Source organism: Hyperolius riggenbachi, chromosome 10 (assembly GCF_040937935.1).
Source record: "Hyperolius riggenbachi isolate aHypRig1 chromosome 10, aHypRig1.pri, whole genome shotgun sequence".
Lineage (NCBI taxonomy): Eukaryota > Metazoa > Chordata > Amphibia > Anura > Hyperoliidae > Hyperolius > Hyperolius riggenbachi.
The window spans coordinates 32,830,874-32,849,512 of NC_090655.1; the positions used below are offsets into that span (position 1 = coordinate 32,830,874).

The 18,639-nt window shown below is 46.6% G+C and overlaps 1 protein-coding gene across 5 annotated transcripts in view; it reads left to right on the top strand.

Annotated features, from left to right (window-relative positions):
- SHTN1 (shootin 1) overlaps positions 1 to 18,286 on the top strand; it is a 175,792-nt gene extending 157,506 nt beyond the window's left edge. For all 5 annotated transcript variants that reach the window (XM_068258154.1, XM_068258155.1, XM_068258157.1 and 2 more), the window contains one exon: positions 17,220 to 18,286. In XM_068258154.1, coding sequence (XP_068114255.1) covers positions 17,220 to 17,382 — 163 coding nt within the window. In that variant the 3' untranslated portion in view covers positions 17,383 to 18,286. The remainder of the gene's footprint in view (positions 1 to 17,219) is intronic.
- The last annotated feature ends 353 nt before the right edge of the window (positions 18,287 to 18,639 follow it).

Consider the following 18,639-nt stretch of genomic DNA (forward strand, 5'->3'; position numbering starts at 1 on the left):
AGAAAAATGTTTTATAATTCAAACCACACTGGTCCTTTCTATCTTGGCTCATTCTCCTTTATTTTAACATTTTAAAATTAAGTAATATAGCAATTTAAAGGAGAGGAATAAAGTTTAGAGGCAATCAAACACATTTAGTAGAAAAATATATATTAACCTAGAAAGAGGGACAAAGTCCTGGAAGAAGGACAAATGAGGAGGAAACGGGGACAGAGGGACAGGGCTCCCAAAGAGGGACTGTCCCTCCGAAAGAGGGATAGTTGGGAGCTATGCTCTACCCTACACAGGAAACAGAAGTGACATGATTGGAAACCAGCCAATCGTAGCCTTACAAATCAGTCACTTGATCCAGCTGATCACTCCCTTCCCCATCACTTCTGCTACACATCACAACTGACCGTTAGGCTAGGAATCGCTGCAGCGTTTAAAATTGCCGCAGCGCTGTGTGCAGTGATTCCTAGGGGGATTGCACTAACGATTACCTGATACTTGGAAGCGTGTTAGCTTTTCGCAGGTATTCGTTAGCGATTCGCAGGTATTTTTGTAACAAACAAAAAAAACAAATCCCTTTATTATATTTACCAGTTGTACTTTTTATCCATAGCCCTGCCCCCTAAAGGAAGAGGTCATAGGTGCTTCTCTAATGGGGCCCATACACCTACAGTAACGATTTTCCCGCCAATATACAGCAGTTTCGATCAGAGTGATCGAAACGGCCGTGAAATCACCGCGCACACCGCTGACAGAACGATCAATTTCCGTCCGAAATTGATCGTTCCCGTCGACCCATCCGTGCGGAAGATTTTCCTCGGTCGCCGGCGGGTCGGGAGTGCGTCGTTAGCGGCGTTCGAATGCCCGACGACCGACGCAATGCAGCGGGTATACATTACCTGTTCCTGCCAGCGCGAGTCCTCCGGTCTTCTCCGCTTCGGGCTCCAGACCATTTCTTCTCCGCTTCTGGGCTCCAGAGCTACACAGAACTTCCTGTCCTGGCATGAAGTTTAAACAGTAGAGCGCCCTCTACTTTTTAAACTTCCCCTGGACAGGAAGTTCAGTAGCCGGAGCGTAGAAGACAGCGGGGACTCGCGCCGGCCGGAACAGGTAATGCATGGGGGGGGGGGGGGGCAGCAGCAGCGGCAGCTCCACAGATTGTGATCGGTTTCAGGCTGAAATCGATTCATAATCTGTTTGCAGTAAAGGTGGCCATACGATTGCTATCTGTTGGGTCTATCTGTTGGTCGAATCTGATGGCAGATCGAACAGTGTATGGCCACCTTAAGACCAGTTAGAAAAGCACCCTTTAGGGGCTTGGGCTGCGGAAGGAAGAAGGAAATACAGAGAGCCAGTAAGTATAGTAAAGTTGACGTGTCCGCAGCACCACGTTGGTATTGAAGCTCTTTTAATGTAATCAAAGTAGAAAGATAGCCATCACCAGCGACAGACACTGTTTCGGCCAGACTTGTCATTTCTCAAGCTGGATAGGCTGTACAGGACAAGTCTGTACAAAACAGTGTCTGTCGCTGGTGATGGCTATCTTTTTACCTTGATTTCATTAAAACCGCTTCAATACCAACGTGGTGCTGCGGACTCCTTCGTTGTATGCGTTTGACCCCAGAGGGTCATGGGGTCTATTCCGCTTAGCACATGCCATCTCTCCATTGGGTGCTGGTCTCTTTTGCTATCAATAAAGTTTATTAAAAGGCTGATCGCTCGCCCCCCCAAAACACTGAAATTGTTTTTAAAAGTGATTTTTGCAGCTCTTATATACTTTGCATTGAGCGCAAACCAGCTCAGAATGCTACATGTCCTGTGATTGCGATTACCGCTAATCGCAATCACACTAATGGGGTCCCCCCCACCTCACTAACATTGACAAAAGCGATTTTCGGATCACCGACTATAATCAGCGATTCCCAAAACCGATTTGCTGCCAAAATCGCCCTACGGGTGCCAGACCTGTTCATAGAGCCATATCCAAGTTGTATCTTGCATTGATGGTGGAAACAGCTGTCTGCAAATTGGGTTGAATTGCTTCGTAAAATTGATGGGACTATACAGGTGTTATAGGGATTAATGATGGAGTTCATGCTTATTGATGACAATTTGAATGCAACTTTATGCAGCTTATTAGTGAATTAATACAAATACCACCTCAGCTTCATTTGATTGGCTCATTGTCCAGCTGTATAAATCTGCATAAAAATTTGCATATCGCTACATCAACTTGGAATTATTTGCATAGCATTGACCATACCTAGTGCGCTGCAAGCATGCAGCTCTAGATCTACGCCTGGTTGGCATGAATATAATATTTTGATGCTAACTGAAGGTTTGCATTAACGATCCAATTTCGATAAAACAATCATTTTGTCAATTGGCACCATTTATGGTACTCGGTCCAATCGTATCTGATCACAGATGTCAGGTTCAGATCAAAGATACCGTCGTAGTTTAGCAATGCTAATCCTGCGGAGCTTGGAGGGGAGTGAGGAAAGCTGGTAGCACTTCTGTATACTGTGTGTAGATTGTGCACTTGTTTACTTTAAAGAGACACTGTAACGAGAAAAACGTCCCCTGGGGGGTACTCACCTCGGGAGGGGGAAGCCTCAGGATCCTAATGAGGCTTCCCACGTCCTCCTCTGTCCCACGGGGGTCTCGCTGCAGCCCTTCAAAGCCGGCGCGACAAATCCGACAGCCTGTTCAATATTTACCTTTCCAGGCACCAGCGCGGGCGCTGTTTCGGCTCTTCTGACAGAGATAGGCGGAAAAAGCTGATCTCAGTCTGGTCCGGTCTATTGCGCAGTACCCCCCAGGGGAGGTTTTTTCGTTACAGATTTTCTTTAAGGGCCATTTCCACTAGCAGCGATTGCGATGCCAAATTGCTAACGTTTTTTAAATCGCTAGGGTTTGCTAAATAACATAGTAATTGTGGTGTTTTCCACTACCGCAATTCGATTCTTACAAAAGCGCAATCGCACGGCTGTGCGATTTTTACTGCGCTTTTGCTATGCAATACATTGCATAGCAAACTCGCAATTGCAGAAAAAAATTAGGAACTTACTGAAGTGAGAGGGATATGGAGCCCGCCATATTTATTTCCTTTTAAACAATACCAGTTGCATGGCTGCCCTGCTGATCTATTTGGCTGCAGTAGTGTCTGAATCACACCAGAAACAAGCATGCAGCTAATCTTGTCAGATCTGACAATGTCAGAAGCGCCTGATCTGCTGCATGCTTGTTCAGGTTCTATGGCTACAAGTATTACAGGCAGAGGATCAGCAGGACAGCCAGGCAACTGGTATTGTTTAAAAGGAAAAAAAAAAAGCATGACCACCCTAGGAGTTACAAGTCCTGGCCACTAATAACTAGTGTAGTCTAGGTCCTCTGTAACCTAAATACAAAATCTCTAATAAATACCCTCCTACTCAAATAAATATCCTACATGTTTGATATTCATGATCAGTTCTTTAGGTCGGATATCTAGAACCCTTTCACTACATTTATACCCACTACAAGCTGCCATATCCTCCTTGTCTCTGATCATTGTGTAGGGAAACCCTTACCTCTCCCATCAGAGGTGTTCCTTACATCGTCGGTATACTATACAATGTTCCTTATCTCAGTATGTCCTACTGTTTAGGACAGCAGTTCATTCAGGCTACTTACACACCAGGACGTTGCGTTTCGGGGACGTTATAGGGCACATAACGTGCCCCTAACGCAACGCCTGGTGCTCTCTGATGTGGACGTCAGTGAGCCGCGTTGTGCAGCTCACTCTGGCGTCTGTGATGCCGCGATGCATATTCTTGGACGCATGCGGCATCACGTGGTCCCGCCCGGCCAATCGCCGCACAGAGCGGCCGCTTCAGGAAGTTAACACTGCACGTCACACCGTGCAATGAATATTAATTAGCCATGTGCCTGGCCGCTCTCCACTCCTCCCCAACACTGAGCATGTGCAAACAGTCTAACGCGGCTTAGCCGCGCATAACGCACAGCATGCAGCACTCAACGGATGTGCTGCGTTACAATGTAACGCAACGTGGGCACTGTGAACAGCCCATTGATTTTTCATTACTGTGCGGTGGGGCTGCGTTACAGGCTGCACTAATGTACGCCTGTAACGTCTCACTGTGAAAGCAGCCTCAATATTCTATTTTCAATATGTTCAAATCCTTGTTATAAAACCTGTTAAAAAAATTGTTATAATACTGTATAAGCCTTCTATACAAGTATCCTTGTTTAGCTATTGAAAACCTGTTTATTCATGTGCAAAATTCAATAAAAAAAAATTATTTACACAAAAAAGGAACATAAAAAGTCAGCCTCCATATCCTGCTCACTTCAGTTGTCCTCTAAGCAAGAGGCAGAAGTTGGGTCTCCATATCTCATCAGGGCTAATTCAGATTTGAATGATTAAATTGAAGATCGAAAGGGAAATGTAGGGAAAATAAGCTAATGAATAAAATTGCTTTTTTTTTTTTTTTTTTTTTTCCCCCAATATTTATTTATAGATTTAGTCAGCTTTAACTCATTGTAAAATCTTTCCTCTCCCTGATTTACATTCTGAAATGTATCACTGGTGCTGACATCTTTAGGTCTGCTAGGTGATCTGTATGGAATGTTAATTACTTAGAGCACATAGGGAGATGTTGCTTTCTTGGCAGTTGGTAGCTGTTATTTCCCACAATGCAACAGGGCTCACAGAGCAAACTGTCACACTGTGGGAGGGGTTTCACCACAATATCAGCCATACACCCCTCTAAAGATCTATTCAAGAAAAGGTAAAGCTTTCTCGTGGGAAAGGGGGTATCTGCTACTTATTGGGATAAAGTTCAATCCTTGCTTACAGTTCCTCTTTAAGGTGGGCTTGGTATAAATATGTTGAACGTAGAGATTATCGGTCAGTGCAAATCTTCAGAGTTAATGTAACTTTTGGTGACATTTGCATACAGCTTGGAATTGGGCCAATTAGAATTGTCTGCAGTTGAATCTGATTGGTCCGCTTCCAAGCTGAATAAATTTGCTAGCTATTGATCATTTCTAGTTATAGGAATTTTTTTTCTTCAAGAACGATGTGAAGTTCCCTGAAGACTGAATCCCTAGAGAACAGTATTTGCAGCCATAGAGTCCCCGGAAATGAGCAATTTAAAGCAGCGCTTTGTTGCTAGTGCTGTATCGCACCAGTGACAAAAGAACCGAGGCTTAAATTGACCAAAAAAGGTTTAATTACTGTCTCTGTGGCCAGGATGATCTGCGGAGGGCGGAGCCTCGCGTCTTCCTCCCATGTTCCCCGGGACTTGGCGTCTTGTGAAAGGCGATAACCTTCACACAGAAAAGAGCCGCCTCTGATCACCCTTTGTCTGCTTTTTGTTCCGCTTGATAACAAAGACAACGCAGGGAAGAAAGGAGGCGGAAAGTTGAATTGGGCTTCAGCAGAAAGGGAAATATAATAACTGGCAACCCAAGGTCTGTAGAATCCAGGCATGAAAAGGATCTTTCTGCCGACTGTCACAGTTGTTAGTGCGATAAAAGGCGACGCCAGACTCAATCTGTCTATCCCCAGATTGAATGACGTGCTGCTGGAGAGATTCGTTCAGGTGGCTTTTTATGCTTAAAGTCAACATCCCAAATGTCAACAGAAAGGAGTAACTGTTCAGCAGGGGAATCGGGCAGCAAAATATCTCATCCTCTTTTACTGTGAAGCCAAACTTTGGGCACAAATGTTTCCTAATTAGTCATTGACTGAGCTGGTTTATATCTGTGTGGAAGTTCTGAGGAACTGCTGGCAGATGAATCTTTTTTTTTTTTTTTTTTTTTTTTTTTTTTTATTGGATTTGAACTTCTGCCCTGGACAGGAGGAAAACGGAGAAATGCACCTTGTATTTATTTAGAGAGTTTAGCCTGTCTAATTCCCTCTCATCTGTGTCTAAGGCCCCGTTCACACTTGCGGTTCGAGTCCGCAAGTGTCCGGGGGTCCGGGAGCCGCAAAAAGACCGTACGGGTCTCTGCGGTGGCCACAAGTTGCGCCGGATGCATGTATCAGTTCCGGCTACAATAAAGTAGCCGGAACTAGATACATTGCAGTGCCAGAAAGGCACCGCAAGCATGGGGGATACCGGCGTGTAGTCCGGGCCCCCCAAGTGGCAATAGGACCGGTGCTGGAAGCATCCGGTCCTCTTGCCAGTGTGATGAGAAACATCCGTTTCTCATTGCACAGCATGGCCGCATGTTCGGGTCAGGATTCAGCCCGGGTCCGCAGCCGCACCGGGACGGACTGGAAAATAGCGCATGTTGGAAAAAAGCCGGATCGTCCCGGAGCTGCGTTCCCGGATCGGATTCGGACGGTCGCACGAGTGTGAATGGATACATTGATTAACAATGTATCCATTCACCATGCGCTGTGTACGGAGCGTTCCGGGTCCGGGGAAGCCGGACCTGGAACGCTAATGTAAACCGGGCCTAATCACTACTGACTCATGACTGCCACGGCAAAGATGGCAGATAAGCTCATTTAAAAGCACAGGATGTTAACAATATGTCTGTTTCCATGAAATCGGGAAGTGGAAACTGCAGATTTATTTTAGCATTTGTATCAGCTGTAACACAGAAATGTTTTTCTTTAAAGGGAACCTAAACTGAGAAGGATTTGGATTTTTCCTTTTAAAATAATACCAGTTGCCTGACTCTCCTGATGATCCTGTGTCTCTAATACTTTTAGCCACAGCCCCTGAACAAGCATGCAGTTCAGGTGCTCAGACTGAAGTCAGACTGGATTAGCTGCATGCTTGTTTCAGGTGTGTGATTCAGCCACTACTGCAGCCAAAGAGATCAGCAGGACTGCCAAGCAACTGGTATTGTTTAAATGGGAACATCCATATCCCTCTCAGTGTAGGTTCCCTTTAGAGGTCATTATGCTGTTGCGTATCTGTTAGAACCGAGAGGAAGTTCTGAGTTCAGGTTCGCTTTAAAGAATATAGGTAGTCCCCGGTTAACGAACGAGATTGGGGACTGTAGGTTCGTTCTTAACCTGAATCTGTTCTTAAGTCGGAACATAGTGCCATCTCTTTCCCCTGTACCTCCCATGTGCCTCCAGTGTCCCCTTCTGTGTCACCTCTGTCCTCTGTACCTGCTTATACAAGTTTAAAAGCCATTTTTTCTTTGCATTTTTTAAAATCAAAGTTCTCAAAAACTACAAGTCCAATTCGAAAAAATTTTTTTGACTTGTTCCCATGGAAACACAGAATCCATGGCGTTCGTATCGGCGGGTCGTCCGTAAGTCGGGGACTACCTGTGCATGGTCAGGTAACACTCTCTCTCTCCAGACTGGACTACCACTCCCTCGGAAGACATTGCCTGGCCGAGGCTGTTTGTATGTAGAGGTAACAGCCTGTCTAATTCTCCTTCACTGTAATTTGCGCGGTCAGCTCTGTCTGATCTGTGCCATTCAGACAGGCTATATGTAAACAGGGGGTTAACCCTTTCTGTGCTCCCATGAAACCAGGACGTAAGCGGGAGCTTACCTTCAGTTCCTTCGCTCGCTGCGTCACCACCGGCAATGCCTCCGTCTATACTTCGGAGGGCGGCATTGCAGGAAGTGAGGAAGTAAAGAACGTAAGCTCACCGCATAGCAACCTCCCCACCGACTGCTGTCACCCCTCTCCTGGCTGCTATCACCCTCCAGCATGGCGGGCCCTTTGCCTGTGTAGAGGGAAATCCGTTTTCCCATTGCCTGCCACTACCCCTGCGTGTATCAGGGTCCAGATCCGTTGCGTGAAAATGCAGCAGTTCCGGACCTTCTGTTCAGGTTTTGAAAACGGGTCCCCGCACACGCAGACGGATCCGTTTTTTTCTTGGGTGAAGATGGCTGCTAGTTTTAACATTGCTATCCGTGGCTCCGTTTTTAATCGGGGCTAAAAAACTGAGCCACGGATAAGTTTCCAGACCTAATGTAAACCAGCTCTAACACCAGAAACAAGCATGCAGCTAATCTTGTAAGTTCGGACAATGTTAGCAGAAACACCTGTCTGCTGTTCAGGGTCTATGGCCGAACGTATTACAGGCAAAGGATCAGCAGCATAGCCTGGTAACTGGTATTGCTTAAAAGGAAATAAATATGGCAGCCTCTATATCTCACCTCGGGTTCACGTTAAGTCGGAACACTGTGTGATCTCTGTCCCCTGTATCTCCTCTGTCTCCACCTTTGCCTCCAATGTCCCCCTCTGTGTCACCTCTGTTCCCCTCTGCCTTCATTGTCCCCCTCTGCCCCCCAATGTCACCTCTGTTCCTGTTCCCTCTGTGGCACCTTCCCACTGTGTCCCTCTGTTCCACCTCTGATCCCTGCCCTCCTTTGTGCCTCCTTCTGTGTCCCTTTATCCAGGGCAGGATCTGATGTTTAAAATGTGTATGCAGACCTTGCAACTCTCTATATAGTATAGTGTAGCACTTCAAAATCTCATTTTACTGAGTTTAAAAGCCATTTTTCTTTGAATTTTTTTTAAAATTGATTTTCACAAAAACTATAAGGTCTATTGCAAAAAAAACAAAAAAATTTGGGGGTGCCATTTTTGTACCATTCGTAAGTCAGTCGTTAGCTAAAACGGATTACAGGTAAGTAAAGTAAATTCGGGTCCCGGCTGTGCCCCAAAAAATAGCAACAAATGGCAAGCACCGTTTTTATAGCTGCCCGCTATTTTTTTTTTTCCACTGGTGCCCAATTTTCATGTTGCAGCCACTAATTGCAGCTATTAACATGGGTGCCTATGGTGGTGCCCAAACCTGTCTGACGCCTTTTCCCTGCCCCCTTCCAGCCTGAGCAGTAGGCTGATGTGCAGATCAGAAGAAGCCCCGCCCACAGAGCCTGCATTTATAACAGAACTTTGGATATTCGCATATACCTTGCCAAAGAAAAAGACTTTGCAGAGTGTTTAAGTACTGTTAGACCGGTTTACACCAAAACTGGCCCAGGGAGGGGCTGACATAACAATATCATTTGTTTACATAACAATAGAAGTTGTTTAGGTAATACCTTTTATGCTGGGAATACATGATGCGATCTGGCGGCTCGTTTAGCCACCGGATCGACTCCCGCCGCGGCCGTCCGGATCGATTCCTGCTCGTCCCCGCTGGCGCTTCCTTATCAGCCGCTCGATTCCCTGCTATTGTCCGCCCGTGGGGATCGAGCAGGAAATCGATCTGGCGGGCAATCGAATCTGTCTGATATTATCAATCGAGCCATCAGTGGCTCGATTGATGATAAAAAAGAGCCGTGTATGCCCCGCATAAGACATACAAGTAGTGATGATGGGCAGATTCGACCAAAAGACAAATCTCTCTCTGGTTGAATCTAATTAGAGAGAGATCGGTCTGCTGCCCATACACTGAAGGCCAATTCCCAATCGATTTCAGCATGAAATCTCTTGGAAATTGGCCGAGTCCGCCACATTTGTCGCGGCCCCCCTAGTGTATGAATGTGCCCCCGTGTGCATTTATACATTACCTGTCCTATGTCGGCCACCGCGCGGTGCCCACCCGTCTTCTGCTCCCTGCTTCTCCATTTGCCGCCTGTGACGTCACACGCACCCAGGCCTGGTCCGCCCATGATGCCAAGTGAGGCGACTTCCTCGGGCGGCAGAAGTCTGGGGGCAGCACCAGGCAGAAAGTAGGAAGCGGAGAGTGCCTGGCCAACCTATACTAGGGGCAACTGTACTTGGCTAACCTGCACCGGGGGCAACTGTACTAGCTACCAACACTGGGGGCACCTATAACTGGCTACCTACCTATACTGAGGGTGTTTTTTGGGGGTTCACCAATGTGCGGTGCAAATTGGGTGTTGTGCGATCATTCCAATTGGGGGGGGGGGCACATCCTCACAAGTTTGGGTAAGTGAGGGTATGAGGCTCAAATAGAAGAGGAAGAAGTGAAAGATGGATCGGTACAGGTTTGGCATCACTGCGAGTGACTGTTTCATGTGACTCTGCGCATAGTGACATCACAATATTCGCCAGGACCACATGGTACAGATGTCGTGGTGACTCCGAACACTCCAGTGGTGTCAGCGGAGGGGTGAGACTTTAAAGGGAAGGTCCGAGGGGGTTAAAAAACTAAAATCTACTTACCCGGGGCTTCCTCCAGCCCCTGGCAGCCATCCTGTGCCCTCGCCGCAGCTCCGAGGTCCCCTCCGGCACAAGAGGTCTACTGCGTGTGGCTCACGGTTCTCTGCTGACATCATGCAGACTGTACTCTGCGGTAGTATTGCGCCTGTGCAGCACAGCCCGGATGACAACAGCACAACTCCGTGAGCCACACGCTGAAGCGCAGTAGATGCTGACCTGGCAAGGTCGGCATCTGCACTGGAGGGGACCGGGAGCCACCGGAGCTGTGGCGAGGGCACAGGATGGCTGCCAAGTAGATGTTTGTTTTTTAATCACCTGGGACCTTCCCTTTAACACTGCACAGGGTAATTAAGGGGAGGGGGAGAGAGACTTATGCACTTGGGGGTACACCGGGCGAGGGTCCATCAGTCGTTGGAATATCGAATGCGACCACCATACACCCGATTGATCCCTTGCAACCAAAATTTGGCCAGCATTCCCGATCAATCCTTGCGGAGTTCAAATCTAAATTGATCAAAAGATCGATCTGGCAGCCATTTCCCGGTACGGATTCACTTCCGATTTGATAAAATTGAATCCGGAGGTCAAGATGTCATACGTCCCTAGGCAAGGTAGTAGATTTAGGGACCCGCTTGTGGTCCTTTTGGTTAGCTGAGGTGGAGAGAAGTCAAAGGAGGTGACAGGTGGGCCCCTTGTCGCCCTCTAGGCCCCAGGCACCTGCCTCGGTTGCACGGTGGACAATCCTGATCTGATCGGGCCGCAGTATTGAGCACCTTTACCCACACAGTACCACCTGAAATTGGCTTTGGGAAGTGGGAGGGAGGTGCACATCATCTCCTCTCTCACCCTGGTGTTTTCATTAGGGGCCTGAGGCAGGAGGACACAGATGAGAGATGGAGCTGGGGAAGTGTTTGAGAACTTCTCTCTCTGGTGGGAGACTCTTCAGACAACATTCCTGAGAAGAGGTGGTCTGCAGACCCTGAGCTTCCCACCACCTCATTGTAAACAGTCTGTGAGGGTCTGCGGACCCCTCTGTGGGGAGAATGAGACACACGCAGAGCTCAGCTTAATCTGATGATCCTCTGCAATTAAGGGATTTGCTGCGTTTTTGGAGAATTGTCCTGGTGACTCTGCAGGAAGTGTTCCGGGATTTGGCCGTGTCCTCGTCACACGCACAATTAGCCTTTAGATGGGAAATTAGCTGAATTAGTTGCGGACGAGGGCGGCTCAGCCCCCCTCTTTCATGCTGATCAGATAATCAACACCTTGTCCAGAGAGAGTTTCTGCTGACTGGATTCAGGAGCTGCCACTTCCCCAGCACAGAGCCACAGCAAGACGGTCTACCTCACATCGCATTTCACAGGGAAACTGAAGCCAGAGGGAGATGGAGGCTGACATTATTTATTTCTATTAAACAATATTATAAGTTGCATGACAGCCCTGCTGAGCTCTTTGGCTGCAGTAGTGTCTGAATCACACAGCCTGAAACAAGCATGCCTCTAATCCAGTCATACTTCAGTCAACCATCTGATCTGCATGCTTGTTCAGGGTCTATGGCTAAAAGTATTAGAGGCAGAGGATCAGCAGGATGGCCAGGCAACTGGTATTGCTTAAAGGAAACCAGAGATAAAAAATATTAAGATTTATACATACCTGGGGCTTCCTCCAGCCCCTTCCGCACGGATAGCTCCCACGCCGCCGTCCTCAGTCTTCTCAGTCTTCTGTATTGGTCCCGTAAGTTTGGCCAGCCGCAGCCAGTCTGAGCAGGTGCAGTACTATTTTCCTCTGGAGAGAGCGCACTGCTCCTGTGTTGAGTCCGCCGCTTTTCCGCTATACACGCCGCTAGCATGACGTTAAACCTGCTCCGGCAGCATGTATGGGGATGTGGAAGAGCGGTGGATTCGGAAGACTGACGGGCACTGCGACACAGGTCAGGTAATGTATAAATGCACACATGTATATGTAAATGAAGTCAGAACATCCTCTCTGCTCTCTGCTCTATGCTGCTATTGCGGCATCCTGGCCGCAATAGCAGCATAGGGGGCGGTATACAGGCTGGGAACGCGAACAATCACTCGCGTTCCCATGCCTGTCGGCCGGTGACGGCCAAACCGGAGGTAACCGCCGGCGGGTCCTGGACCATCGGAGCGGGGCTGCGAGGGCACCGATCGGCTGCAGGGGGCTGAGGGAAGCCCTAGGTGAGTTCATCTCATTTTTTTTTGCCTGGCTTTAGGTTCACTTTAATGCCGGGCATACACGGCACGTTTTATGCGCCGGATCGAGCCAACGGCTCGATGCCGGCGCATCCCCGCTCGTCCGCGCGGATCGATTGCCGCTTGTCCCCGCCGGCGCTTCTTTATCATCGCTCGATTCCCTGCCATTGTCCGCCGGCGGGAATCGAGCGGGCGCGGGTCGAGCGGCATGATCAGGCCAACTGTATATTATCAGCTGGCCGGATCAGCTGGTCGATACACGGTACAGAAACGTACCGTGTATCCCCAACATAAGAACAAAAGTTCATTCAAGTGTTTTCGATCAGGTATTGAAAACACCTGTGGATGTTAACGAGCAGCAGTCAAGCATAATAAGCACCAATTATGCAGATTTCAAATGACTGTGATACTCAGCTCCTTCTAGAATCTAGACATTTACTGGTGTGTTTACAAACATGGTGAAGTCAAGAGAATGGTCCAGGAAGACGAGAGAAGAGGTGATTTCTCTTCACAGGAAGGGCAATGGCTATAAGAAGATTGCAAAGATGTTAAACATACCAAGAGACACCATAAGAAGCATCATTCGCAAATTAAGGTAAAGGGCACTGTTGAAATGCTATCTGGTCGTGGCAGAAAGAAGATGCTGACTTCGACTGCTGTGCGCTACCTGAAGCGCAAAGTGGAGAAAAGTTCCCATGTGACTGCTGAGGAACTGAAAAAAGATTTGTCAGATGCGGGTACTGAAGTTTCAGCTCAGACAATAAGGCGCACACTGCGTAATTAAGGCCTCCATGCCCGAACTCCCAGGCACACTCCCTTGCTTTCTCCAAAGAAAGAGAAGAGTCGACTGCAGTATGCCAAGTCATGTGGACAAACCACAAAAGTTTTGGGATAGTGTTCTGTGGACTGATGAAACAAAATTAGAACTGTTTGGGCCCATGGACCAACGCTATGTTTGGAGGAGGAAGAACTAGACCTATGAAGAAAAGAACACCTTGCCTACTGTGAAGCATGGCGGGGGGTCAATCATGCTTTGGGGCTGTTTTGCTTCTGCAGGTACAGGGAAGCTCCAGCGTTTGCAAGGTACCATGAATTCTCTTCAGTACCAGGAGATATTGGATGAAAATGTGATGCAGTCCGTCACAAACCTGAGGCTTGGGAGGCATTGGACCTTTCAACAGGACAATGATCCCAAGCATACCTCCAAGTCCGCTAGAGCATGGTTGCAGATTAAAGGCTGGAACATTTTGGAGTGGCCATCGCAGTCACCAGACTTAAATCTGATTGAGAACCTCTGGTGGGACTTAAAGAAAGCAGTTGCAGCACGCAAGCCTAAGAATGTGACTGAACTGGAGGCTTTTGCCCATGAAGAATGGGCTAAGATACCCGTAGATCGCTTCAAGACACTTGTGTCAAGCTATGCTTCACGTTTAAAAGCTGTTATAACTGGAAAATGATGTTGTACTAAGAATGAATGTCACTTGGGGGTTGAATAAAACTAATAATGATGTGAGCACAGAAAAGACATTTGTGGTTGTTTCATTATAAATGTTATGTTATATTTGTCTGACTTATAAGTGCCTCTTGTAAACAAGATGACTGAAATGATCAAAATCAATGTCAAACTGGCCGAAACACTCAATTTCAATTTGAATAATTTTGAACACAACTGTACATTCAGGTTGAGTTTCTGTTTTCCTCTACTGTACTGTGCAGAGTTCAGGTCCACTAAGTGGGCGTCTGTGGTTTCTCATGATGCATCACGCCCAAATATGCAAATCTCAATGCGCCCTAAGCCAGGCTCACATCCAGAACCACTGTTATGTAGCAAGCCTATAACTTGCATAGATTTTACAGAGCCACATCATTCCAACATGCTTACAGCCTGTCTCCGCATCCTACGCAGCGCTGTACAGAGCATCTTGTCTGGTCACTTAACTGTCCCTCAGAGGGGCTCACAATCTAATCCCTACCATAGTCCTATGTCTATGTATGTATCGTGTAGTGTATGTATCGTAGTCTAGGGCCAATTTTAGGGGGAAGCTGATTGACTTGTCTGTCTGTTTTTGGGATATGAAAGGAAACCGGTGGAAGCCCATGCAGAGACGGGGAGAACATACACACTCCATGCAGAAAGTGCCTTGGCTGGGATTCGAAACTAGGACCCAGTACTGCAAGGAGAGGGCACTAACCACTACACCACTCTGCTGCCTATCAGTCTATGCACCAGAGGAGCTTACATGCTAATGTCCTCACCACAGTCACACATTAGTATGCATTTATCTAGACCTGCCATATTCCCCTGCACTGTACTGAGATCAATAAACCATTGCCATCACTCATTGCAGCAGAGAAGCTTACACTCGGTACTGTACAGAGATCACGGATCCATTCCCATCAGTCTGCGCCAGAAGAGCTTACACTCTAATGTCCTCACCACAGCCACACTATTATATATTTATATAGCTCTGACATATTCCACAGCGCTGTACAGAGGTCACTCATCCATTCACATCAGTCTCTGCACGAGAACAGCTCACACTCTCTGATAATACTGTGACTGGTGAGGACATTAGAGTGTGAGCTCTTCTGGTGCAGAGACTGATGGGAATGGATGAGTGATCTCTGTACAGCACTGTGATGTCACCGCTATATACATGTATAATAATAGTGTGACTGGTGAGGACATTATACATGTATATAGCTCTGACATATTCCACAGTGCTGTACAGATATCATGTATCCATTCCCATCAGTCTGCACCAGAGGAGCTTACACTCTATCCTCACCACAGCTACACACTATTATACATTAGTTCTGACATATTCCGCAGCACTGTACAGAGATCACAGATCCATTCCCATCAGTCTCTGCAGAGCTTACACACTGAACACAGTTTATTATTAGTATTATTAGTGGCATGCTGTAAAACACTTCTCTGCCCTTATAATTCAGTTGATCTGCATTGAATAGAGGAATGCAGCCCTGAAAAACAGATGCATGCTGGTCTTCGTGCTGACACGACTACAGAACACCTAAGACATGCATTTGTTGCCAGAGGAGCTGACAGTCTAATGCCCGTATCGCAATGATTGCGTGGAAAGCAGAGCGTTGTTTCATCTCATCTCTGTTAACCAAGAGAGGTAAACACTGCGTTCTGCACACATTGTGTAAAATATTCCTGTGTGACAAAAGCTCTGCGGCGCGATTGCACGTTCTCACGCCGGCTTCAGGGCATCTGTTGGAACAAATAAAGGTTCTGGGAAGGATTTGGCTGCGTTCCCTCCACTGAAAGGCCCTGACGTCGCCCTCATCGCCCCTCCATTCTGCCTCCCCAGCACGCCGCTTTCCTCTGACAGATGTAAATTTCCTCATTTTTCTCTCGCCGACGGTGGCGAATATGATTGCCGTTTTTGTCCATTTTATCGCGAATGAAAGCTCAGTTCAGACTGTTTAGCCTGGCATCCGTTTTTGGAAGCTTGCCACGCACTAATGTAAGCCCCCGGCTGTGCACCCGCCCCAGAATTACACACCCATTCCCCGGACTTGTTAAATAGTCCGACTGCTGAAGTTTTTTTTTTTTTAGAGATGCGGTCTCAAAAATGAGGGGGAGAAAAAAGCGGCTTTTGTTTTTTTTTGTTTTTTTCCTTGTGGGTTTTTGTCCTGGAAAACACAAGCCGAGAAGCGATTTTCTTCTGTGCGCTTTACAATCATTTTCATCTGAGAAGATTACAGAGAAAACGTTTCCGTCTTTTTACCGATGCCATTTTCAGATAAAATGTTCAAGGACAAATAAGAGGGAATGTCACAGAATAAAAATAATTTATACACGCTGTATGATGGGAGGGTAGCGGCAGCATGTCGGGGAAATACAGATTGTGGGATTATAAACCAGACAGACGCTTATTAACAAATATACTACAAAAATGTATATTCCAATCAGATAATAAGCTCCTCTGAAAGGCTTGCTGGATTGATCATTCTGCTGCACTTGTAAGTTAATCATAGTAGCTTAGCATACTAGGATGTGGACATTAGAGCGTAAGCTCCTCAGGTGCGAAGACTGATGGGAATGGATGAGTGATCTCTGTACATCACTGTGATATGTCACAGCTATATACATGTATAATAGTGTGACTGGTGAGGACATCAGAGTGTGAGCTCCTCTGGTGCAGAGACTGATGGGAATGGATCAGTGATCTCTGTACAGTGCTGCGGATTAAGTTTGTCTTCTGTAAATACTGATATTTGAAATTAAGGAACTATTAGCCATTATAACAAAGTAATTTTGTAACCGCTAATATTTAAAAAGGGCTTTTGTAAATAAATTTAAAAAGTTGGATTTTATGCTCTCGCACTCCCCATCCATAAACGCAGCGAGGTTTGTTAAAAAGATTTGTAATTTTTTTTTTCTTTTAATTCTGGGGCCTGCATTCCTGTTACAAGGCACACCCTGCTTCACTCCTCCCAGATTGGAGGCGGGACTCTGCATCAGCATATTTTTTTTTTTTTGCTTGTGTAAAGAGTAAGAAACTTCCATGAAAAAGTGCAGCCGCATTGCACAGGCACAGCACGACCTGTACTGTATCAAAGTGCTCTCCCCACCCCCCCACCCCCCCCCCCCCATGTTGCTCCACGCTGTAAATTCTTGGAATGCTTTGATGTCTCTCTCCTAGCAAAAATACAGAAACTAAAAGCAGAAGTTCTGTTATAGTCTGCCCCTAGTGGCAAGAGGCCATAAATGCACATTACAACAGTACTATTTAGAAGCAGGGAAATTTAATAAATAAGAAATAGAAAAAAGTGCTTAATTGTGGTAGCTTCTGTAAATGTTTAGTAAAATATATAATTGATCGGAAAGCATTTTTTCACTTGCTTTTCTGTGTTTCAGCTCTGGAGGAACTCTGGGCAGTGCCGAGGACAGGAAAGGGACTGACAGCCAAGGAAGTACGTTAAGCAGTCCTCCGCCTCCTGCAGAAACTGGCGGCAGCCACGTTAATGGCGAACAAGCGACTGACACGGCAGGGAAGGATGTGGACAGTTCCACTTGCTAGTAAGGACATGAGCTCTCAGCCCGGTCTGGGATTTGTCTTGGTTTTTTTTTCTCCTTGCCCGCCTCAGGAAGGCGGGGTCACCGCTATCACCTGGTGCCTGAAGAGTGCCACACGTGGGACCTGCACAATCTCTATACAGCACATCTACCTGCACTGCACCTTCTTCGCCCGACGCCGACACTTCTGTCAGGCCTTTTCTGCTGTTGGGTTGTGTGTCTGCCCATCACTGAGTGTTTGAGCCTGTTCACATCACCTGATCACATGGGTTCTGTCTCCATCTCAACCAATCTGCCTTCCTTATATCTATGGGCAAAGTCACAAAATGCAGAGAAGCTGACCACCTGTCACAATCGTCTTTTATCCCAGCATTCTTCTGATTTGATTGTAAGTTAGATTATAGTGATAGTCGGAGTGCTCCTACAGGAGAAAATTGACCTCCTGTAGCTCCCTCAGGGGCCAGAGGGGGAGCTGTCCTGAAAATTTCAGGATTCTGCAGTATGTGGTGGAGAATTTATAAAGCCATTTCAACCGTTTTTTTGTTTGTTTTATGCCTGTATGTAAATGTACATCGTCCTAAAGTGGACCAGAACTTCCTCTGTGCTCTAAAAGATATGCAAAAGATATAACCTTTACAGAAAACCATTCCTTTGTTAAAGCTGATACAAATCCTGCAATAAATCTGCAGTGTGTCTACTTCCTGCTTTCAGGGATATTATAAATAATACATGGATGCTGATGTCGTGTTTCGTGGCCACTCTGACTCTCATAACGTAAAAGGCCTCAGGAATTTAGACCGTTGTCAATGCTTAAACTGCTCAAACGTTTTGTGAACTTGCCCATTGTTATCGCTGACGCTTTGTCTGCGGGAAACCATGACTGACATAAATAAAGGGCTGGAACATCATTTCACCTTCGGAGGTTTACAGATTATGGTAAAGGAAATCTGTTAATGAGAGGAAAATGGATCCTGACATTTTAATTTCTTAGTTAAGGATACCCGAAGTGACATGTGGCTGTGTTCCTTTTTTTCCTTTCCCTGGCTGTAAGTAGCTGACTCAGTCCTGACTCAGACAGGAAGTGACTACAGTGTGACCCTTACTGATAAGAAATTCCCCTTTTATCTCTTTCCTGCTAGGAAAGTGTTCTATGCTTGGAATTTATTATCAGTGAGGGTCACACTGTAGTCACTTCCTGTCTGAGTCAGGACTGAGTCAGCCATGTACATACCTGATATTTAACTCTTTCAGACAGGAAAAA